Source organism: Hydra viridissima, unplaced genomic scaffold (assembly GCF_058129835.1).
Source record: "Hydra viridissima isolate aposymbiotic clone 2 unplaced genomic scaffold, HvirCarnegie_v1 scaffold_12, whole genome shotgun sequence".
In the NCBI taxonomy this organism is placed as follows: domain Eukaryota; kingdom Metazoa; phylum Cnidaria; class Hydrozoa; order Anthoathecata; family Hydridae; genus Hydra; species Hydra viridissima.
Genome location: NW_028324311.1, coordinates 5,979,951 through 6,003,002, shown reverse-complemented (window position 1 = coordinate 6,003,002; position 23,052 = coordinate 5,979,951). Strand labels below are relative to the sequence as shown.

At 28.8% G+C, this 23,052-nt stretch overlaps 3 protein-coding genes across 5 annotated transcripts; all 3 read left to right on the top strand.

Annotated features, from left to right (window-relative positions):
• The first annotated feature begins 3,218 nt into the window (after positions 1 to 3,218).
• On the top strand, positions 3,219 to 9,520 carry LOC149880971 (biogenesis of lysosome-related organelles complex 1 subunit 4-like). 3 transcript variants are annotated; one of them, XM_090068454.1, is made up of 6 exons: positions 3,219 to 3,736; positions 4,689 to 4,943; positions 7,957 to 8,028; positions 8,156 to 8,257; positions 8,567 to 8,695; positions 9,249 to 9,520. In XM_090068454.1, the coding sequence occupies exons 2-6, from the start codon at positions 4,941 to 4,943 to the stop codon at positions 9,408 to 9,410; spliced, it is 468 nt and encodes a 155-aa protein (XP_089924580.1). In that variant the 5' UTR covers positions 3,219 to 3,736; positions 4,689 to 4,940; the 3' UTR covers positions 9,411 to 9,520. The 3 variants fall into 3 exon arrangements, with proteins under 3 accessions (XP_089924580.1, XP_089924579.1, XP_089924578.1); XM_090068453.1 differs by lacking the exons at positions 3,219 to 3,736; positions 4,689 to 4,943 and adding an exon at positions 6,815 to 7,312; XM_090068452.1 differs by lacking the exons at positions 3,219 to 3,736; positions 4,689 to 4,943 and adding an exon at positions 7,351 to 7,586.
• Positions 9,521 to 11,849: 2,329 nt separating this feature from the next.
• Positions 11,850 to 18,954, top strand: LOC145198343 (radial spoke head protein 4 homolog A-like). The gene is made up of 13 exons (XM_090068450.1): positions 11,850 to 12,968; positions 13,238 to 13,299; positions 13,418 to 13,470; positions 14,172 to 14,231; positions 14,472 to 14,667; positions 14,780 to 14,862; positions 15,384 to 15,420; positions 15,504 to 15,623; positions 15,708 to 15,805; positions 15,945 to 16,098; positions 17,960 to 18,205; positions 18,399 to 18,516; positions 18,611 to 18,954. The coding sequence occupies exons 1-13, from the start codon at positions 12,880 to 12,882 to the stop codon at positions 18,831 to 18,833; spliced, it is 1,539 nt and encodes a 512-aa protein (XP_089924576.1). The 5' UTR covers positions 11,850 to 12,879; the 3' UTR covers positions 18,834 to 18,954.
• Positions 18,955 to 19,355: 401 nt separating this feature from the next.
• Positions 19,356 to 22,725, top strand: LOC149880970 (uncharacterized). The gene is made up of 6 exons (XM_090068451.1): positions 19,356 to 19,562; positions 20,244 to 20,396; positions 21,767 to 21,841; positions 21,922 to 22,090; positions 22,222 to 22,352; positions 22,498 to 22,725. Exons 1-6 carry the CDS (start codon positions 19,530 to 19,532, stop codon positions 22,615 to 22,617), a joined length of 681 nt encoding a protein of 226 aa, XP_089924577.1. The 5' UTR covers positions 19,356 to 19,529; the 3' UTR covers positions 22,618 to 22,725.
• The last annotated feature ends 327 nt before the right edge of the window (positions 22,726 to 23,052 follow it).

The window sequence follows — 23,052 nt, the reverse complement described above, 5'->3', positions numbered from 1 at the left end:
ACAATCAGTTTTATGTTTGTATGTATGTATGTATGTATGTATGTATGTATGTATGTATGTATGTATGTATGTATGTATGTATGTATGTATGTATGTATGTATGTACGTATGCGTAACTATTTATTGTAAGGTTTATGCATTTACATTTGAAGAACGTTTTTTGAAGTCATATTTATCCATCTTATTTTGTGCGAATTTTGCTTATCGCTTGTTTTCTTTTACTATTATTAGTTTAGAATTTACAATTAAAAACAAATTCCAGACATTTAAGGATACAGTTTTAAAATAATAGGGATTAATTAACCAAATATTAGTGATATAATTACCAGGTAGACGACCGTCAGAACTAGGGGGCAATGATAACAAGCACCTTCCTCCTCCCCCCCCCCCCCAACTTCCTCAATATTTTTTAACGATGTTAAATTCTTCTTTTATATTTTTAATCAACTTGGTTTTATTCCTCAGAAATAGGTTATTCAACTTGGTAATCAATCTGAATATAGAAAAACATTTGTTTGTTTTTTTTTTGCTTCTCCAATCTATAAATCTTGCCGACAGCCCTGAAAATTAAAGGATATTATTTGCCAGGTGCTAGGGTATAACTACCAGGTATATAAGTACATTACAAAAGTACATAAAAGTGCAAAAGTATATTTTATATTTTAGCGATGTTTTTTCGATATCGGAGGTTATCGGGAAGTTATTAATGCATAAAACATAATAATGATAACGTTAAGTATTAAAATAGAAAATACATGGAAATATTTTACAAGTATGAAGCATTGCGATACCGTAAATTACGTTTCAAATATTCAATGGTGTCTATCAGGCATTAACTTTTAGCGTTTCTTAATTTTAGGCTCGGTTCGTCACAAAAAACCTATTTTATTCCGGAAAAAAGCAAATGTGTCCGATGAAAAATTAAAAAAAAAAAAAAGCCATTGCAGTTTTTTTATATTAAAACGTGTTTTAAATAAAATTGATTAATTGAAATAATTAACTGACCTCCGTTTTTTTGACAAGCATTTTATTTAGGTTATATTTAGTTAATCAAAAAGTCAGTATAAAAGAATTTGATGGTATTGAATAAGTTCGGCAAATTTTCGGTTAAAAGCGATTTTGCGAAATCAGTACCTTCATGACCTTAACTCAATTAATATACTAACTGCTTTATAAAAATGTTTACATTAATTTATTTACTTGTTACAAAGAATTATAATTACTTTGAACTTAAAATGGGAATTAGCTTCGCACTTTGAGTTTATATGACCGCTACCATTCAAAGCAATATATATTTATCATATTATATGCAATATACACTTTTGACATTATATAGCAGTAATTATACCGGATCCATAAAAGATCCAAAAGAGGGCGGTAGGGGTAGGGGGGAAATTGTAATAGCTCCTGCTGGATCCGGACGTAAATATATAAATATAGTTTTAAAAAAATTAAGGTTCAAACTTTTTTTAAAGCCCATAGCCAAAGTTTAATTGTTTTTTCAGATATATATGGAATCAATTTTTACAAAGAAAAATTATAATATTAAATTTAAGGACTTGAAGATCATTAAGCTAAAATGATATTTAAGTAAAGAATTTTTGCTGATTTTTCTCTGTTCAAACCTTTACAATATTCTTTATATTCCTCCGGACAGACCATGCTGAGTTTGGTAAATAAAAGTTAGAGTGTAACTTTATCTTTTAGTAAAAAGTCAAAAATTTCGACAAGTAATCAAGACCGCTAAGAATTAGGTATTCGTACGTAACAAATGGTACCATTAGCTAAGTTGTAAGTTTGGATCTCTCTTTAGAATTAAAAATCATAATATTGTTTTGAATCTCACACGAGTTCTAAATGTCTGTAATAGACATTTAGAACTCATGCATGTTTTAAAACAAAGATCGTTAAAAATATTTATGTGAAGCAGAATAAGAGATTTCAATTACACAAAAACGATATTAAATGTCTAGAATAGCGTTTGTTAACATCTATAAAATTGCAGTTGGAGCTAAATTACTTCTGGGGTTTACCAAAATCTATTGAAATGTCTAACGTTAAACCTTTAAAATGGTGAAATAGTAACCACACCACGTTTTCCTTGCTTTTTAGGCTCACTCTAGGTATTTTCTACATTGATCTCTGCACCAAATGGAACGTCTTACAAAACACAAGGGGGGTTTTAACGTCAAGAAGAGAAAATCTGCAATATTAATGCTGCTTGTCTATTGTCAACAAAACTATAGCGGAATTAAGGTTTCAAGCATCGATTTAAAACTTGTAAACATCGATGACCAGTTCAAAAAAAATTTTGTTCTTTAACTTGCTTTAGGTGAAACAAATTTTTCACCAGTAGAAAAATCAGAACACGCCTGCTTTCACTTTCTTTTTTCGTTTTTCTTTTTGAAATTTCACGATTTGTTCACCAAGATGGAAAAAATACAAAATTACTTTTACAAAAAATACAAAATTACTTTTACAAATGTAGACGAAAACAAGTAGACATACTCGTTAAGTCAATGTACGACTTTGTCCAAAAGAACAATACGCGTTTTATACGGCATTAAATGACATTTATTTGTAAATGTAGCAACATTCAGTTATTCTGATTTAATTCTAATAGCTTTTGTTGTCAACCACGCCCACTTAATAAAAAAATTTTTAGTAAAATAGTCCATAATTTAAAAATGTTTTTCTTAAATTTTAGCATAAACCGTATTTTATCTTACATGTAATTGCAACCTTAAATTTTCCATTTTCTATCAGAACATGTTCCCTAAACAGAGTATTACAATAAACAGTTCAGCGATACCGGTGATTTAGTTTTGTTGATGAACTTAGTAATTTATTCGATTAATTGTGATTTAAGCGGATAACTTCACTGATTTTATTCGTGATTATTTAATATTAACCATGTAAGAGATTTTTCAGTTTTACGGAATGAATTTTGCAATTTATTATCCGACGTAATTTGATTAAAGATTTAAATAGCGTTAGTTATTGATTTATAGAATTTATTCAAAAAAGATTGAAATAAAAATTCTGCTGATTCTGGGATTACATCGTTTTTTGAACAGCTGTTCGATTAATCAATTTTTACCAGAAAGGTTTTCAAATCAAATATCATTTGTTTGCTTCTTACCAAGATTTCGGTTCGATTCGGCTTATAACGAAACCAACCCCATTTGATGAAAACCATGAAACTTTTCACGCATAACGAACATTTACATAATTGGTATACATAGTTGATAAAAAAAATATATAGTTTTTATGAACAAACTTTGATTAGTGAATCTTCTTATGTTACAAATTGATTGTTATGAAACGTTCGCTAAAATCAAAAACCAATCAAAAGCAAACATTCAAATTTCAGTTTTAAAGTCAAAGTTTCATGAGAGTTTGCGTTTTATTTATGGGGAAAGATGTTGTATCTATTTTTGATATCTATTTAGACAATTTAAATAGAAAGTGACGTCAATTTGGGCGTCAATGCCTATTAAACAGGGAGCCCAAAAATCAAAAAAATAACGTGGTTTTTTGAGTTTTTTTTTCTTTATAAATTACGTTCTCTTGTTTACAATCTGTAGCGTGAAAATATACAGACAACTCAAGCTATGTAAAAGCATCTGTAAAATATGTTTAGGGGGAGCAGTGAGCATATTGAAGATATTTATACATATTTGAGGTACGCGGTTGAAAGACACACAAAAAATCGTTATTAAAGTATGGAAGAGAGGTACAAAACAGTATTATATACTGTTTACTTATAAAATAATAAAAATTAATACATAGGTATCAGAAATCTACTATATACAATCTTATTTCGGATTTATTATATTCACTTACGGACGTTTATTCACAGGTCTACTGAAATTCAAGTTAAGAGTAAGTCAAAAATCACCAAAGCTGAACTGTTATTTAATGGAATCTTTGATAAATCTTGAGTCCTTAGTTTCAATTAAAAAGTATGAAGGAGAGGAGAGGGGACGATGATAATACGGGGGGTGTTTTGCAGGCTGAGTAAAAGTAATGCACCAAAATGGGAATCGCTTACTTCGCAAGGGTCATACCACTCTAAGCTGATCACTGATATTTTTTTCCTGAAGTAAAATGATGTGAGATGACGATGTCATACATCCTAGGCATATTTCTGAGCTTTGCAAAAAATAAAAAAAACTTTTTGTAAGTAAAATTGGATTGTAAAGTCAAGATTTGACAACTCGGTTTGTAAAGAAACTTTAAGGTCACTATTTCAAGAGGAAAACCAAAATACCACATACGAAAATGTCAAATGAGCATGCTCCTCAATAAGGCCGAGAGCGGCTATTTCAGTGGGTCTCGCAAAGTTAATGTTTTTCTCTTAAATTTTTTTACTTTTGTTTTGTGATCGAGTAAAAATTTGCAAATAAATTATTACTTTTACATAATCAGAAATTCTTAATTAATTTTAATTTACAATAATTTTAAAAATTATTTTTCAACTTAATTTTATTATACCTTCAACTTCAATTTACGACTTACCGTAGTGCATTCAAACAAATACAAGAGTTCAAAGACATTTTTAATAATGGCATTTTTATGAAGCCACTGATGTATGACTAATATAAAGAAGACGAAAATAGTTTTAAATAAGAACTTTTATCTTTTAAAAAATACACACCCTTTTTACACCAATCTTTATCTTAAAGGTACCAGTGACTTTTGGTTGACTAGTTGGCAATAGAAATTATAAAAGTTGCAAGTACCAGCATCATTTCTCTCAGTAGTGGTATCGAACACATCAAATAGATTTAGAAGAAGTCGAGCTAAATTTATATTTGTTGTAAAGCGATTAAATGAATGTTGGCTGGAGAAGAGTTACAAACAGTTTATCTGAGATTTTTTCTTTCCTGCGATGATGTTGATGCATTATTTTATACTGAACCCAAGTTCATGGTTTTATGGTAGGCTCATAAGTTCATCTATTTACATGAAATAGTTTCAATTTATGCAAAATTTTTTTCCTTCGCGATACGAATTCAATATTTCCTGAGATTAAAAACAGTTGATTAAAGTTTATTTTGGTTTTACTTTTCTTAGCGTGTAGCTTTGTTTTTACCTTTTTCTGCCTCATCTAACAGCAGGTGTTTTATAGTCCTAATGTTTAGCAGTTACATAATCTTTAGTCCGTTTAGGACGCTACTAATGTAATCAGCAATAACTTAGATAAACACTTTGACTTGCGCATCAATAATGTAAAGCACAAAAATCTTCTTTTCTTCTACCAAATTTTTTTATTGACGCGTAAATCAAAGTTGCTTATCTAAGTTATTTAAGATGAGTGATTTGTTCAAACGTCTCCTACACAGGAATATGAGGCGTCAGATGCTGATTTTTTTGACATTTCCATTGTGGTCTTTGTAATATTTTATATACATACCAATAAACAGATAAAATATACATGTATATTCTTGTTAAAACCATTGTTTTCATCATTTTTAACATTTAATTATGCATTATTATAATGATAATGATCTAGGCGCTTTAATAACATTTTTAAATGATTGTTAATGTTCAAAGCTAATATGCAATCTCAGTTGCTTAAAATCTTTTACCAGAATCATTATTTATATCTGCTTATAAATAATGTCCATTAAAATGCAAAGATGTTTGTAATAAGTTTTGCATTTTAAAGCAAATTTTACACATGAAATCCTCTTCACCTCTAAAGTTTTTAAACATAATTTACATATTTTAACATAGCTTACTGGCAATTTTGACATAATTTACTACCAGCTTTTTTGGGACAAGAAAGAAACATAAATCCCCATTCTTTTATATTTGTTCATAAAATTATTTAACATCAAACCCAATAAAAATTTGTTTCTATAAAATTATAGTTTAGTAAGTTAATCTTGAACTTTGTATGACCATGACACACTGAGAAGATTCTATTAGTAATCTCTCGCTATTTTATAATGAAAATATTTGTCCATGTGAAATATTTTTTTTTGAACTCCATTTTTTTTATTTTTGTTGCCGATTCTTATAATCTTGATGATTCTTATCATCTTGATGATTTTGGACTAAACCTCTGATTGAATTCAAACTTCAGGGTATTTCTACTGACCAGGAAAAGTTGATAATAAACGTAAAAAAAGTGCAATTTTAACCAGCTGCAAATAACTTTTTCCCCGTTTTTGATTCGATTGGGTTACAACTTCTTTCTAATCATTTTACCATACTCAACAGAAATCTGTTTTCCACGATCTGTGTAATGCATTGCTAGACAAGTGGTCCTGAGAATGAAAAGGCCGTTGGAACTGGCCAATGATTATCAGCAATTTGATCAATTAGCAGTTTAATCGCAAACAAAATTATTCATTTCAAAAAACAATTAAAGTTTAGAAACTGCTCGCGCTTATTAAATCTCTTTTTTTTTTGTTTGATGTTTTAAGGGTAAATTTAGCTTTGACCGCACTATTGGTTTTTTTTTTTTTATGCCCTCTTTTTGATCCCAACCCCCAGTTTTCAAGACCTTTAGACGACCATGGAATAATAACTCAACAAAAAAAATTATCTGTTTCTTCTTTTTGTATTATAAGATACGCACCGGGACCTTTTACATTATACTTTAAATATATTTGTGCAGCTTTTCTTCAGCTACGACTTAATGTTGCTGATAATAAAGTATACATAAATAAAGTATACATAAATATATACAACTTTTAGCATATTTCATATTAGTTCAAGTCTCATTTTCCAGGCAAATATGATTTTGTAATATCTTTTTATTTGATCAGATTCTCGTCTTCCGTGCTTGTGTTAAGTAAAGGCTACTTTAAGCTGGATCGAACTTTTTATTTCCAGTGCATCAGTAGAAGATACAATGAGCGATTCTTTCAACCACAGTCAAATCATTAAGCTCATTTGATTGTTGTTGAATCCCCAGTAAAGTATTCCATGAACAGTTTTTTGACGGTCAGTAGTTCACCATCAAGAATTTCAACTTGCTTAAGCAAATGTTCGTTTTGCACTTTTAAGCGATGGATTTTAGCTAATGTTAATTTTATCGCCTTTTGTTTCTTCTGCGATTTAAAATCTCCACGAGTAACGGAATGGATTACGGCATCCAAATTTTTTACAACGGCTGTTTCGTTTTTACCAACCTGAGCTCGTTCCAACCTACAAATTACCATGACGAATAATTAAGAAAACCTGTTAAAAATGGTTTTTTATTCTTTACGTTGTGTTAGTTGAAATAAATTTAAACTGTTTTTAAAATGTTATGAGTCCCAGATATATAAACATTAAAGTGGTGCAACATGGGGAGGTATTGCATCATACAATTTAAGATGACGTGTCAATATTACATGTGTTTAGAAAAAACTGACGAAATATTCGTTTGTTTTTATTTAAAGCCTTGTATATATTAACGTGACCGACGATCTTCAAAATAAACAATCATGACTGATATTAATGAAGATCCAAAAGAACTGAAAAGTGAGCCTATAGATGAAATTTCATCTGCTCCTGAATATCAAAAGGAACTTAATGAATTATCACAAAATTTTGAAAGTTTTTTTAAAGTAGACACTGCTAAGCAGGTAAAAGGCCGTTTGAAAATGACGTTAAATGATATCAATAAAAGATGCATATAAAAAAACATTTTGCATTAAGTATTTTTGTGTATGAGATTAATGCTATGCTAAATTTAAATATTACTTTAAAACTCAGTTAAGATCTCTGTAAGATAGAATTTGATAAATTTAAATATTACTTTAAAACTCAGTTAAGATCTCTGTAAGATAGAATTTGATAAAACAAAGTAAAAATATTTAAATATAAATAGACTTCTTTGTGAAATATCTTTCTTTTGGCGTACAAACATTTTATGGGCCTAAAAATCTTTTTTTAAAGTTACCTTAACCTTTGCTATCAATGTAATGTTTTAATTGATAACAGTTTCTTTTTTAGTTTGCTGAAACAGAAAATCTTATTGATGGAATTTTAGCAAAGTTAGAGGAGCTTTGTACTGTTGTTGAAATGGTATGTTGACATGAAGTAATAGGTGTATATATAAACATAAATATCTATTTACATATTCTATTCATAAAAGTGCTCATTTCCAAAGAATAAATATCTTTTAAAGAAACATCTTTATATTTTGTCACAGATACGCAGCGAATCAAAAGATGTTTTATTTACAATACTACCTGTCTTGCACCATCGATGTCAAGATCTTACCTTGGTTTTTAAACAAATTGATCGCTTAGAAGTAATTTTATTTTGAAAAATCAAACTATAAAATAAGTGAAATAAAATTGATTGATTAGAAGTAATTTTATTATGAATATTTAAGCTATCAAGTAAATATAATCAAGTTGATCATAGTGAATAGTGATTAAAAAATTTAGTTTTTGATTAAATTTGCATGGTTACATTTCACTCAGAAAAATGTATTTAAATATGTATTTTTTCATAAAACAAAAAATTTAACTTTTCTTAAATGTTTTCTATAAGTCAATAAGAGAGCTAAAACTTATACATTACATTTCTTCATTTAAATACTTTATTATGTATTTAGGCATTTATATCAATGGTAAGAGAATGTGTAGAAGATAACGAGGAAAAAGTAAAAATAGCAGAGAAAGAACTTGGGAGCAAAAATATAAAGAAAATACTAAACAATGTACCTGTACCAAAGTTTTTAATGGTGAGGCTAAAAAAAAAGTAATCTTTAGCTTGAAGAAAATAAAAGTAAAATGATTATTTTTGCTTTTATTTGATTGCATAATGTTAATAGTTTAAAATCTATTTTTTTTCTTTTTAACCATCAACTAGACCCTTTTAATAGAAGAAGGGGAGTATACCAGTGTAGGGGAGCTTAGAACATGAACATTGTTAAAGATTTAAATTTGGTGATGTGTTATAATAATCTGTGAATCTCTGTGATTTGCAAAATGTGTATTGAAATGAGTTGAAAAGCATTACAGGTTTCCTAACAATTTTAACATCTAAAAAAATTAAAACAAATTTCATTTCGTCAAAAAAATATAATTGTAAGTTTATGTGGCTTCTTCAGTCATGGAATATATATGTATATGTATACATATATATATATATATATATATATATATATATATATATATATATATATATATATATATATATATATATATATATATATATATATATATTCCTTTTTTTTTCTTTTTGCTTATTTTTAAAATTGTTTAATTTTTTTTTTTTTATGTCTATTGATGCAGAAGAAAAAAGAAGTACAGTTATATATGAAAAAAGAAGTAACTTCCCTGGATTACAAACATCCAAAAACATTTAAAACTGAGGATTACTTTGAACCATATAAAACAAATGTCTCTCTTCAGAAGAGTTCTGCAGAAGATACTACATTTTTTTCAGATACATAACTCAATAGTACAAATGTAATTACACACATACACACACACACACACACACACACATACACACACACACACACACACACACACACAGATATATATATATATATATATATATATATATATATATATATATATATATATATATATATATATATATATATATATATATATATATATATATAACAAATGTATATATCTGTATATTTAAATGTTTATCTTAGCGTCTATCTTTCTTTTTTAGAACTTGGCTTGTCTTAGGAGTTTACACTTTTTGTATGAAACTGTGTTATATTTTTAATATTAGCCATGCGTTGATGAAAATAAACTTGGTTAGTTAAATAAACTTTGTTCTATCTTTTTTTTTTTTTAACTTGCTGTGGTGTGTATAATTGAACATTTTGTTAATGCAAAAAAAACAAAAAAAACACCTTCTCACACTTAATTTACTTGTCCTTAGAGTTATGCTTCAAAACCTCATAAATTTTTTAAAAAAAAACAGCTGCTAAAGCTGAACTCATAATTCTGAAATTTTCAAGCTGCTCTCATAATTCATTCACGTTTACGATGATTGTCCTGCGTCAACATCCTTAAAAATAGAACTTAGAGAGCATAAATATATTTTTAAAATTAAAGTCCTCTTTTGACATAACTCATTATAAAATAGACCCTTCTTCACAACCTTGAGTCTTTTTTTTTTGGCTTATATATTACTTGACACTTTCCTAATGAACTCATAATTTTAGAATTATGAGTTCAGGTTTATTTTAAGTTGTTACACTTTATCAGACGTTGCTAAAACAGACACCCATCCTCTATTCCAAAATGTGCAAACACATTGGCAATTCCGTAGTTAACTCAAGAAGTGGCCTCTGTACAAATTCATCTAGATAACATTGTTCAGGGACTCCTTGGCATTTTATGTTTCCCTGTGGATGCAGTTCTTTGTGACTCATTGTTTAAAAGTTTTTGGAAAGTCTGCCAATCTAAGAAACATCCATACGGGTAAACTTATGCTCTCTTTATATTTGCTATGATTGCTTTTCTTTTAATCGTATCAAGACTCCTCCTCAGGCAGGCAGAGCATGTCATTTTTTTCGATTCAGAAATTTGATACAATTTTTCATCATTTGTGCTGTTTACTTTTACATCTATTTTAACAGCGAAATTCCATAGTAATTTTTAATGGAATGTATATTCCGTGCAACTTCTTCCATCCTATTCTCATTCATAGCATTTTTCATATCTTTTAAAACATTTTTATGCGGGAAACACTTTATCATTTATATTTCTGTAAGCAGGTTCAGAAATTGAGTGCGTATTTATGGAACGTATAAACTTTTTAAATAATTCATGTCCTTTACCAATTTCTATAATAAAAAAAAACCGATCAAACATGACGTTTATTGAGTTTAATTATTTGGATTTTTTCAAAAGTTCTACATAAAGGTGAAGATACTTTTGATTGGTACACATTTTTTACATAACAAAATAGTTTCATGGAACAACCCGATTCTATCTTCCGAATTATCTGTTATTTTAACCTTGCCCCCCTCCCCTTCCCCTATCACATTCCAGGTACTTTGCCCCCACCCACCCACCCACCCCCCACTACCACATTCCAGGTACTCTTTGTTTCTAATTGCCATTATTTCTTTGAAGTTTTTAACATTTGTAAATAAAGTAATTATTAGTTTTTTCAGAATGTTCAACTTATTTTACTTTGCTTTCTACTTTGCCTTTACTTACATTGGTACAAGATGAACTACTTACAATATTTATCGTTATGTTTATAATTTTCTCGTTATTTCAAGAGTTTGTTAAAATGTAACTATTAAAATATTTATTGTTTGTTAACGTTTAGTATTTTACTAAAATCTAACTAAAAATTGAAAGTATGTTTCAAAAAATACATTTGATTACAGTAGGATATAAAAATAGTCATTGAGCGAATCACTCTGCTGCATGTACACAACTTTGACAGTTATTCTTAAATAATTCAAACTTACTTGGTACCAGGAATAATTCGGATTTACTATGAACCAGGAGTAAAATAAGTGAAGCTCTGGGAGTCAGTGTTTGTAATGGTTGTTGAGTTAATAACAGTTAAAGTAAAGGGTTGATAAGATCGTTGAAATTTTACCTACCTGTAGAAAAATGAAAGTATTGCAAAAAGCGTAAATAAACATCAAAAGCCAATTATACCAAATGAAAGAGCATTTAATTTTGATTGAAAACAATTTTTGAAAAGTTTGGATTTTATAATAACCACCATAACATCGAGATTGACATAAGATCAAAACAACTTTTTAAAAGGAACACAAATTCTGAGATTTTTTTCCATTATTTCCTCCTTTGTTTTTGCTATTTGTCAACTAAAAATACCGTTTGGAAGGCACAACATTGTCTTCTATCTGACGGCAGGCACAAGATTACCCCTAATTGACCAGTTACAATTATTTAGTCAGTTTTTACGTTAATTGAGACTGAACACAAATGGATCGTGTTGATACATGTAGGTATTTTAGTGAAATTAGTCTGAAACAAGATTCATGTGGCAAACTTGATACTCCCGGTAATCTGTAGTGATAAATTAAAGAAAAAAACGGAATTTAAATACAGCTACGGATGAATAATTTTGAATTATAGTTTATTTTTTAGACATTTCCAAGACATATTTTGGTTGTTTGTTATAATTTACTAAGTACCAACCTTTTCTATTAATCTTATGAACCAAATAAAATTAAAACTCACAATCAAAAAAAGTTTAAAAAAAACCTCTATGTGTTTTACTCCCGTTTCGACTGCCACGACAAGGAAAGAAGTTCTTCATAAGAGCATTTTATTTTGTTTTCTGCTTAACAAAAGGTTTCTCCTCGAATCATGGAGAAAAAAAATTTAGTACTACGAATGGAAAAGAAATATTTATAGAACAGGCCTAAACTTCAAAAATTAAAAAAAGGTCTCAAAATGTACAAACTAATTGCAGCAAGAGATTTCTATTTACTGAGATTTTACTGAGATTGTGTTTTTGTAACCAAGTCCTAGTATGCTAATTTTGTGTAAAGAAAGTGTAAGAAGGTCGATTAAGATCAAAAGTATACAAGTAAGTGGTAGGCATTTAAAATCTTTTTCATAGCTAACGATCTTATCCATCTTCAAAATTCTCTGATTTTTTAAAACCCAACTGCGTCTGCGTATATTAACTTGATGCCTTTATTTATCTTACCGTAACTCTTAGCAACTTAAGGCAGGTTTGAAGTTGATTTGGAACTGGCGGTAAAATTGTGCAATAAGTTTTTTTTCTGCGACTTTCATCTTGGAATTTCTTTACAATATTTTTTTATTTTGTGGTGTTAAAATGAAGAAAAGATAACAAACTTCCAGATTAAATAAGTAGAATAAAAATAATACTTCTGTAATATGATAAAAGGTACCTATTTAAAAAAGACCGCTTTACAAAATTTATATTTAAAAAATGGTTGATACATCATTTTTTAATTTGGAGCATGAATTGTTTGAAGCCAGAAATTACCTGATGAAAATATCAGATGATGGAAATAATTTGTAAGAATAATTTCCAAAACATATATACGTACGTACATACATACACATACATACATACACACACACATACATACATACATACATACATACATACATACATACATACATACATACATACATACATACATACATACATACATACATACATACATACATACATACATACATACATACATACATACATACATACATACATACATACATACATACATACAAACTTTCGTTAAAATCTTTGTACAAACTTAGTTTTTTTAAAATTTAATTTTCAGTTATGATCAACTTAGCACACTGTTAGAAAGAATTCTAACAGAAAGGCCTGACAATGCTGCTGGTAAGTTTCCTTGAAAGCTATTTTCATTGACTTATCATTTGAAATAGCTCTTATAATAATCTTTGAAAATGTAACATATATATATATATATATATATGTATATATATATAATACACAGATCTGGTAGAAAGTTACATCACGGATGGAAGAATATCTTTGACTCAGCCACATGTAGATATACAAATTTATTTTTATATTCATTTTTATTAATATAGTTTCCTTAAGTGTTATTTGTTTGTAATTATATATAATCTTTGCATACCTTTATGTATATCTATAATGTATGACTGTAGGCTTTCAGTGGCAGAGGGTGATTATGTGACAAATCACACCTCTCCCCCACCCTGGATTATCCATATGAGATTGACCTAAATTTAACCTCCTTATAGGATTTCAAAAAATTTCAATAAAATTTAATATAATTAACTCTTAATGTATTTATTATCAATATGTTGCATTTCTAATAAAGTTTTGAAAAGGATATCAGTTTCCAACATTTAGAAGCTTTTGAAATTTAATAACATGAATTCCATGAAAATTGCTCAAATTGAAAGATTATTTAGCAAATTTGGATATATTAAAATGGAAATTTAAAAATACCAGGTCAAGAGTGATTAGCTCTCATGTTTTTAAGAATGCACCAAAAGTTTTGTTTGATAAATTTCTTAATGAACTCCAAATAGTTTAAGTAAAAAAGTTTTTATATATTTTAATTTAAATAATTCTTTTTTAGTTCTAATATTATGCATTTTAACCAAAAACAAAATTGTAATTCATCCCACAGCAACTCTTGGTGAAATTTAAATATAAAATTTCTTAAATCATTTTTTTTTTTTTTGAATCTAACACTTCAAAATTTTTTTCTACCACAGAATGTTACTGATTTATCTAAGCAAAATGAATTTGCAAATTTGAAACTCAAGCTGTTTGAAGTAAGTTTCTTCTTTTTAATATATATTTTTTTTGGTCCAGTTGAAACATTGTATAGTTTTCCTGTTACATGGAAAAAAAACCAGTTGATAAATTATTCTGTATTTAAACAAGCTATTATTTTGAATTTTAAGTAGTGAACAAAACTTATTATTATAAAGACAAAATAAAGTCCAATATATATAAAAAATTAAATTAAAGATAATTTGGGATTCTCTGCTTTTTCAGTGTTTTTAGTTTAGAAAAAAGATGATGATAATACTATAGAAGATGATAAAAATAAAGAAGACTTTGAAGCATCTTTACCAAATTGTATGCAGCATGCATTCTATTTTGAGCAAGGATCAGTTGGAATTGGAAGAGAAGAAACTTATCATATATTTTTGTCTTTAAAGGAACTTGCTCTCAACTTTCCCCTGGCTAGTGTTCGCTTTTGGGGTAGGTTTGCATTTGGATTTTTTTATTTACTTTTAAAAGACTTTAATAAACATTAAATATAATTAAACTTTTTATTATTGTTTACGATCAGTGTTTTGTTCTTGTTTCTTAGGAAAGATTTTGGGTCTACAGGCCAATTATTATATAGCTGAAAGTGAGTTTCGTGAAGGTGAAGGCGAAGATGAAGAATCTGAAGTAATAAATGTTTTGTTGTTTTTTTTATAAAAATTTTTGTCACCTTTTTTCTTAAATGAAACATTCTGGGAATCTTGAAAATATTTGTAAAAGTTGAAACCATTAATTTAAATTTATTTATGAAAATAGAAGCCATTTATTCTGAATCATTTATGTAAATTGAAGGTATTAAAATTATTTTTTTAAAAAAAAAAGTTTTTTATTTCCCATTTACAAAAAAAAAAAGTTGAATAAGTCATGTGGTTTATATCCCATTTGCATGTATTTAAGTTAAATTCTCAGTGATTGCTATACAATCAATAAATCAATATATTACATTTTCTACATATTTCTATTAAGTCAGTCCAGTAAACTGCTATATGGCTTTTAAATGTTTCTAAATAACAACAAGTGCAGACAACTTTGAAATATAGCTTTTGATATACTAAATCAGTTGTTGCATTTTAATATCTTTCTTTAATATCTGCAGTTAAAGATAGAGTTAATCTTATGGAAATTAAAATGTGGTTTTCACATTTTAGGAAGAAGTTGCTGAAGAAAACGATGAAGAAAAAATAGGTGTGTTTTACTTTTTACTTTGTTAACATTTAGTTATTGTAAAGGTTGGTGTTTTATTACTTTTTTTTTTTTTCTTAATTTAGGGGATGGACCTAGAGAAGAAGAAACTATCCCAAAAAAATTATGGAAACCTGTACCACCTGTTCCGCGTGAAGCTCATAGAAGTGGTTCCAACAAAAAAGTATACTTTGTATGCAATGAACGTAGGTTTGAAGTATTTTTTGAAAATTTAGTTTTTCCTGATATAATTTTTTTAGGTTTTGTTTAAATTTTTCTTTTTTTTTTAGCTGGTGAACAATGGATCAAGTTACCCCATGTTACTCCAGCAGAAATTGTTGCTGCACGTAGGATTGTTAAATTATTTACTGGTCGATTAGATACAATTGTAAGTGCAATTGGTCTTTTCTTTGAGTTAAACAATGGTTGAAAATGATTTTCTTAATTTGTATTCACTAACATAATTGTTATTGATTTATTTTGATTATCTAAAGGAGAGAAATTAACATTTATATTTCATGCTTTAGATATCTTCTTATCCACCATTCCCAGGTAATGAAGCACAATTACTTCGTGCACAAATTTCTCGGATATCTGCATGTACTCAAATTAGTCCTGCTGGTTTCTATATATTTGATAATAATGATGAGGAAGAAAATGAAGAAGATGAATTAGAAGAGGGTAAGATTGTACCTATTGTTTTAACTTTATTTAAAGTATTTTTAGAGGTAACTAAAGACTGTCCAAATGTCCCATGGGAATTTTTAAACATTTTGAGAAGCATTTAATTGTTTTTGATAATTTCTTTATTGTTTTAAAGCAAATTTATCTTTAAATGCAGTAAAGAATTTAGAAAATATTATCTTTAAGCTGATTACAATTTTTTATGAGCTTTTTGGACAACTGTTTTGTAAAATTTTGTGAGATCACACCCCATATTCAGTGGAATGGATTGATGTCAGTCATAGTTTTGCCTTTTTTAACAGAGCTCACGTCTCATGACTGTCCAAAATTTTTAAATGGACCAAGTTGTGGCATGTCTGCTGGATTCATATTTTTTGGGATAAAATTGGCGCCATTTTGTTGATACCATTAAATTACACTTCTTCATCTGCCTGTCTTCTGGCCTGATCTTGGCAAAATGGAAAATCATGCCAGAAGATGGGTTGATCATGCTTTTGGATCATAGACATAAGTCCGTTTTTTAAACATTCTTTCCCAAACTTCAAGGTTAATGTTTCAGTTCATGAAAAATGGCTAAGTTTTGAATGCACATGAACAGATAGCTTGCCAAACCATAACTTTTTTACCAAATTTTTTAGTTTTAATGGCTTTTAGTAAAACGTCAGACTTCAAAGCTTTTTTTAAAGCTTTTCTCATAGCAGTTTTCAAGCACATTTTTGGCTTTTACTAAATTGCTGTTGGGATCTTCCAGGAGTACTCTGGATTTTTATAAATCCCTGTGAAAAGTTTTTGGTCAAGTTTTAAACTTGAGAGTTCTCTTTCTCACTTTCTCATCTTTCTTCCCAATCTACAACCTGCACTCCATGATTTGATGATGTGACTGACAGTTTTCCTTTAAATTTGATACTTTTTTGCTAGAGAACCAGTTAAAACATGATTTTTAAGTCACTCCAAAATGAACTTTCTATGCAAATACATTTTCTTTTTTTTACAATCAACTTTTTAAAAACTACCTTTATATTATTTGAATGGGAAATAAATTTTCTTTAAAATGTTAAAAAGTTTATAAAAATCAATTGAGTGGTTCTTGAAATATAACAAAAATCTCATAATCTTCCCTAATTTCAATAATTTCTGCAATTTCATTGAATTACTGTTGTTGCTTCAATTCTTGATGGTATCACACAAGTACATACACAAGCCACTATAACTAACTTAATGTGTATACTTGACAAAGCTGTTGATAAGGAAGACTATGTAAAATATTCAATTTTTTTTTTCACATCATATCATAGGTAAAGTCAGATGGATTGTTTTAATGTTATTTATAAACAAATGAATAGTGTATTTAGTGTGGATTAGATATGCTATGATGTGTTTTGGCTGCATCCCCCATCTTACTTCCTTATGCAATAGCATTCTGATCTTTCCACAATTATTTAGTGTTCTTCCTAGCAATTTTAAACCCATAACAATTTAATCGATTTTCTTGTATATTGAACTGGAACTTAAGATCATTACGAGTTATTTAGAAATACAAGAGATTTTCTATGTGTAATCCAAAAAAAATTGTCCAACATTTAAATATTGATTTTAAAGTTTGTAGAAAAGTTGCATATAAGTTGAAGAACTGTCTTGGATTGAATGACCTCTAAATACTGATCTTTTAGTCCTTCACATAGTGTGACCTCTAAATATTGATCTTTTAGTCCTGTTATATATAGAGTGTGCCCCGTTCTATATACCGTATATGATGGGATGTGCTAGACATTGCTTAGGCAACTCTATTTTGTACTCTCTCTCTATATATATATATCATCAATACGTTTTTCATAGTTATTCTGACGTTTTTTTTTAGCTCATAATTCCTATATAATCAATGATGAGTTTGAGGGTCTTTCTATAAGCGAGCTTACCGATCCATCTATGATGAGTTGGGTGCATCATACTCAATACCTTCTACCTCAAGGTAGATGTTCATGGTACAATCCTTATCAAAAACAAGAAAATGATATAGAAGAAGATGAAGAAGAAGAAAGTGGAGCTGAGATCTTTAATCCTGAAACTGGTCCTACATTATTGTCAAGTGTTGCTGATGACAGCAGTAATTTATTTTACTATTTTTTTTTTTATTTCTATTTGGCTTTATTATTCGCATCCGATTTTTTTTCCACTAAAGAAAGATTATCAAGTCTCTACGCTATAATACAAAATACATTAATTGTTTGATGAAAATTGATAAGTTGTTTTGCTAATACATTTTAAAATACACTTTTAATTCTATCTTAAATTTACAGATGTTGGTGAGCATAGAGCTTGGAGTGTTCATGTATCATCAAAAGCATTGCCTGAGTATGCAGTAGCTGTTGCACATTCGAATTTATGGCCAGGTGCTATAGCTGTTGCAAAAGGAAGGTATGTCTTTTAGTATTCTAGTTTATCTGATATTTTAAAATGTTTTGTTTGCGTTAAGTTTTAATTGTGTTGTTTTTTTACTTTGTTTACGCAGATTTTTCGAAAATTTTTACGTCGGTTGGGGTCAAAAGTATTTGGAAAAATGTTATAATCCTTCTGTCCCTCCGATGGCCCTGCAAGAATATTCGGTCTCTGCTGAAATAGCTGAACAAGATGATCCGTCGGCCGAAGAAGAAAAGGCTTTTAAAGCTCGCGAAGAAGCAGCGGCAGCAAAAAACGAAACGGACAACGAGGAAGAAGAAAATAACGAAGATTAAATTTTATTACCACAAAAAAAAAAAAAAAAAATTTAATATTCTTTCTAGTTGTACATTGTTACTACATAATCTTTTCTGTTATTGTTATTTACTTGCATAAAAGATTGGTACAGCAAAAGAATGAGCTGTGTAGTTGCTGCTCACGTGATGTATGGACATCAAACGAAATTCATAATCCTTGCTTTTCTTAAAAATTCCGGATTGTAATCTAAGATCGGCATCGCGTTTTTAACAATGACTGTTAGTTAAACTACATTTTAAACTTTTTTTTCTTATGAATTTTTTGTAAGGGTCGCTCCTGGTTTTTCCTGAATTATGTCTGATAATTAGAGCTGTTTTTTTTTCCTAAATTTAAAAAAGAAATTGGTACAGCGAGTAAATTCAATAAAGATTTAATGAAGTTTATGTTTTTTCAATCATACATTTTTTCCTTCCATATGCAATACAGAGATGCAATTAAAATGTCAAACATCATCGCTTAGGTTTAAATGCAATTAATACCTCTATTTATTTAAAACTAATCTTATACAGGATCATAGCAAAACACTGACTCACACTAAGTATTATGATTTCTGTTTTATTTTTTTGTGGAAAAACGTATCTTAGCGTTTATAATTTTTGCATTGAAGAAAATTTATTTGATTCAAAGATTTTTGTGAGGAGTGTTTCTTCTAAATCTTGAGAGAAGCAAGAAGAATGTTGGACAGTGAAAGTGGTTACCACAAAAAGGTAAACTATAAATACAGTTGTTTTCAAAAAAGTTGCTCTTAAATTTTTTAAAAAATTTTCTGATGTAATTATTGAACCGGAGACATTTTCTTCAGTGCAATAATTTTTAATTCTTCCTGAGAAAATAAATCAAGTTGCTCACAATTAAGCAAGAAATATAACGGCGATAATAAATTTAATGGTGATAAGTTAACTTGTTTTACAGAAGTAAATTTGCCTCTACTTAATCTATTCTCTCATATTATAATCTATACTTTCATAGAGATGTAACCTTCGTCGAGAGATAAACTTTATAACGGCTTTTATCACAATAAATGTCAAAGCTTTTGAACTCTAAACAAAAATCATCTCCCCCCTCTCCATTTGTTTGTGCCCAATTTTCTGAATGTATTATAAAATAAGAAGAAGCGTTTAGCTTTTTGTACTGAAGCTAATCAAATAAGCATCTGTTTTCTGTACTTGATATGCTCGGGGTTTTTAGTTGTTCGATGCTATATAAAACTAGGGAGACAATACTACAGCTATATAAATAACTATAACCGGGCTACCGAATAAAAATGCTACTAAGCTGTCATATAATAAAAAATAAACTATCGAACATAAAATAAGTATCAAAAAAATAACTTTAAGTTGAATAACAATGTGCATGCAAAAATCCATTAATATATTATTTCTTTTCAGGGGAGCCAGGTCTTTTGCCAACAAGTTACTGTGTTCATCTTATCAGTATTTCTGATGCTGATTGGTGGTGTATCAATTGTGTCCTCAATTTACTTACAACAGCAGTATTCTGACCTAGAAAGACTTCGATTTCAATTGTGGATCGGTTTACCGGTATTTATTTTATGCATTCACATCATTTCGAAAAGAAAAAAAACCGGAGGAGGGTCACAATTCCTAGTTTCACGATTTGTCACAGTTACAAAACAGACAAAAAGGTCAAAATTCCTAACAAATTATTTCACAGATAATTTGATAAAAGAAGAGTTGACCAAAAACGTTGAAACTAAGTCTGAAAAGTTTCTTTCCTTTTTTAATTGTAAGAAATGAGAAAATTGTCTAAAAAGTTGTTAAAGTAAGCTGCCCGCAAATAGGGCACCACATTCCGAGCTACATAGTTTGAATTGCGCAAATCTCACCAAAGGTAAGCCATCATTTACTCTACTATGTGCAAGCTCCTTTGGATCATGGGTTATATTATACAAAATTGGGTTCTTACAAAAATTACAAAATTTCCATATTTATGTAATATAACCCATGGAAGTTTTATGATGAATTATGCTGGTCGACTCCAAAATCCTGCCTTTTATTTTGTGGCACTGTGACATCAAAATCATGGCCTTTTTCTCAGAAGATGTATTTAAAATTTAAGCCACGTGAATTTTCAACTACAACATGATAGAATCATAGGTATCATGGTAGAATCAAAGGTATCATCAAAGTTAAAGGGAAAGGAAAAAAGTTCAGTTTTGCCAATTAGTGTTATCTTTTGATCTCCTAAAATCTTGTAATTTTAGTTAAATCATCATCAACCTCGTATGTAATTGTATTGATGTTTCCAATTATTAGGCTGCTAGACTTATTTTTCTATTCAGCATTATTTCTGTTTAAGACAAAATGCACTGAAAAACGGTTATTACCATCTTCCAGTCTACCGAGACACAATTTCCCCTTTTTTATACTAAAATAATTTATTTATTCTTTTTTGTGGATAATACTTTGATAAGGTGAAATGTTTTTTAAGTTTTTATCGCTGTTTTGCTGTTTCCAGAATCAAAGGCTGTGAAAACCAAAATTCAACCACCTTGGTTCATGTTACGCCACAAACTGTTTTAGACGGTCGTTAAGAATTCTATTTAGTAACCAGAGGTCACTATTGGTCTTTTTTTTTTTTCTAAAAAAATTTCATAATCCTGAGTTTTTCGGCGGATTTGTAACTGTGATCCGTATTTTAGAGAAATATTTTTTTAATAATTCTGATCTTTTTAGTAATTTCGTAATTTTGGCAAATGCGTTCTGAGCTGTCTAAAATATCCAATCCGGATTTCTGATAGCGTTCCAAAATGTTTCTAGCAACAGCAACATTTTGATTGATATTTTGGGACACTTTAATTAAACCCTTCTCATTATTATCGCCTTTTTTCTAGTTATTTTCTAGTTTAGCTTTTACAGTAATGATACTATTGTATCGTATGTTTCGTTAGCTTCTTTTCAATGGTTTGTTCGGGGTAGTGATCATTTTTCTACCGTTGAAGAACTTAAGCTGGAGAAATGTGTTGGTAAGAATTTTTTATGCAACTAACCATAAATGTTAGCTTGTTTATCTACTTTACTGATTTGAAATTTTTTTTTTTTTTAGTTGTACACTTTTGGCACATTTTGTTTTATAATGACAATCGCTTGTGCGTTTGGTGCATTTTTACTTGGAATGTTGTATTGGGAAGACAAATGGGACCTCATTTTAAGAACTCCATGCAAGCTTGTAAACGCAAAGTGTAGTTGTGGTTATGTTCCGTTGCCATTGATACGTAAGTTACAATTTTCCTCTATGTGGTTGACTTTATGTTTTCAACTTTTAATATACTAAGGATAAAACAAAAATACCGAGGGTTACAATGAAGTAACCACAGATGCTTAATTCCAAGTTTATCTTTTATAGTGGAAAATTGTGGTGAACTGAATGTTGTGCGAAAACTTTTTATTTTGGAGATTTCTATGGCATCGTTCGGATGTTTTTTCTCCTTTTTTGCAGTTATATTATCAGTGGCTCTGTTGTGTTGTGAACCTAAGGTGAGTTGGCATCATAAAAAAAGAGATTTCATCAAATAAATTAAAATTTTTTTTTTTTTTTAAAAGTATGATCAGTTTTGCAAATAATTAGTTAAGAACTACAAAAAAGGTCTTTGAAGTACATTTATACGTTGATGTATTATAGGCTGTTGCAAAGAAGGGTTCCAAGATCTATGAGCAAGTGACGATGACTAACCGCAAAGAAGTCGGAACAAGTAACGAAGCATTCTTTCACTATTCAGAACCACAATTGGGTGATCATTAATTCTGACATTTTTTGAAAACGTCAACACGTTATTTGAGTTTGGTTGAATTGTATTTTCTAAATTTACGAACCACAACGGTTTTTTGTTTGCTGCATAGTATTCTGGTATTATCTTCTTTTTATTTAAGTTTTTTAAATACCTTTTCAGGTCTTAATAATTTTCGGGTTCTAATAATTCATTTTTCAGCTCTTGATAATAATTTGATCAGTTTCTACAATAACGTATTGAAAATTTTACAACAACTTTTTAATTCTAATATTATAAAAAAACAATACCTCTTTTGTTAAACTACAAAATATTAATTGTTTCTTTATCATAATACCAATAATTAGGGTAACAACCTTTATATTGCAAACCACTGGCATATATATATATATATATATATATATATATATATATATATATATATATATATATATATATATATATATATA

Bases quoted from the DNA above. Each gene is read 5' to 3' on its own strand.
- LOC149880971 (XM_090068452.1), top strand. From the start codon at position 7,446: ATGACTGATATTAATGAAGATCCAAAAGAACTGAAAAGTGAGCCTATA. The intron at 8,258-8,566 runs GTAATTTTATTT...TTATGTATTTAG, and splicing joins AACAAATTGATCGCTTAGAA to GCATTTATATCAATGGTAAG. The intron at 8,696-9,248 runs GTGAGGCTAAAA...CTATTGATGCAG, and splicing joins CTGTACCAAAGTTTTTAATG to AAGAAAAAAGAAGTACAGTT.
- LOC145198343 (XM_090068450.1), top strand. From the start codon at position 12,880: ATGGTTGATACATCATTTTTTAATTTGGAGCATGAATTGTTTGAAGCC. The intron at 13,300-13,417 runs GTAAGTTTCCTT...TATAATACACAG, and splicing joins AAGGCCTGACAATGCTGCTG to ATCTGGTAGAAAGTTACATC. The intron at 15,624-15,707 runs GTAGGTTTGAAG...TTTTTTTTTTAG, and splicing joins ATACTTTGTATGCAATGAAC to CTGGTGAACAATGGATCAAG.
- LOC149880970 (XM_090068451.1), top strand. From the start codon at position 19,530: ATGTTGGACAGTGAAAGTGGTTACCACAAAAAG. The intron at 20,397-21,766 runs GTATTTATTTTA...ATGTTTCGTTAG, and splicing joins AATTGTGGATCGGTTTACCG to CTTCTTTTCAATGGTTTGTT. The intron at 22,353-22,497 runs GTGAGTTGGCAT...GATGTATTATAG, and splicing joins TGTTGTGTTGTGAACCTAAG to GCTGTTGCAAAGAAGGGTTC.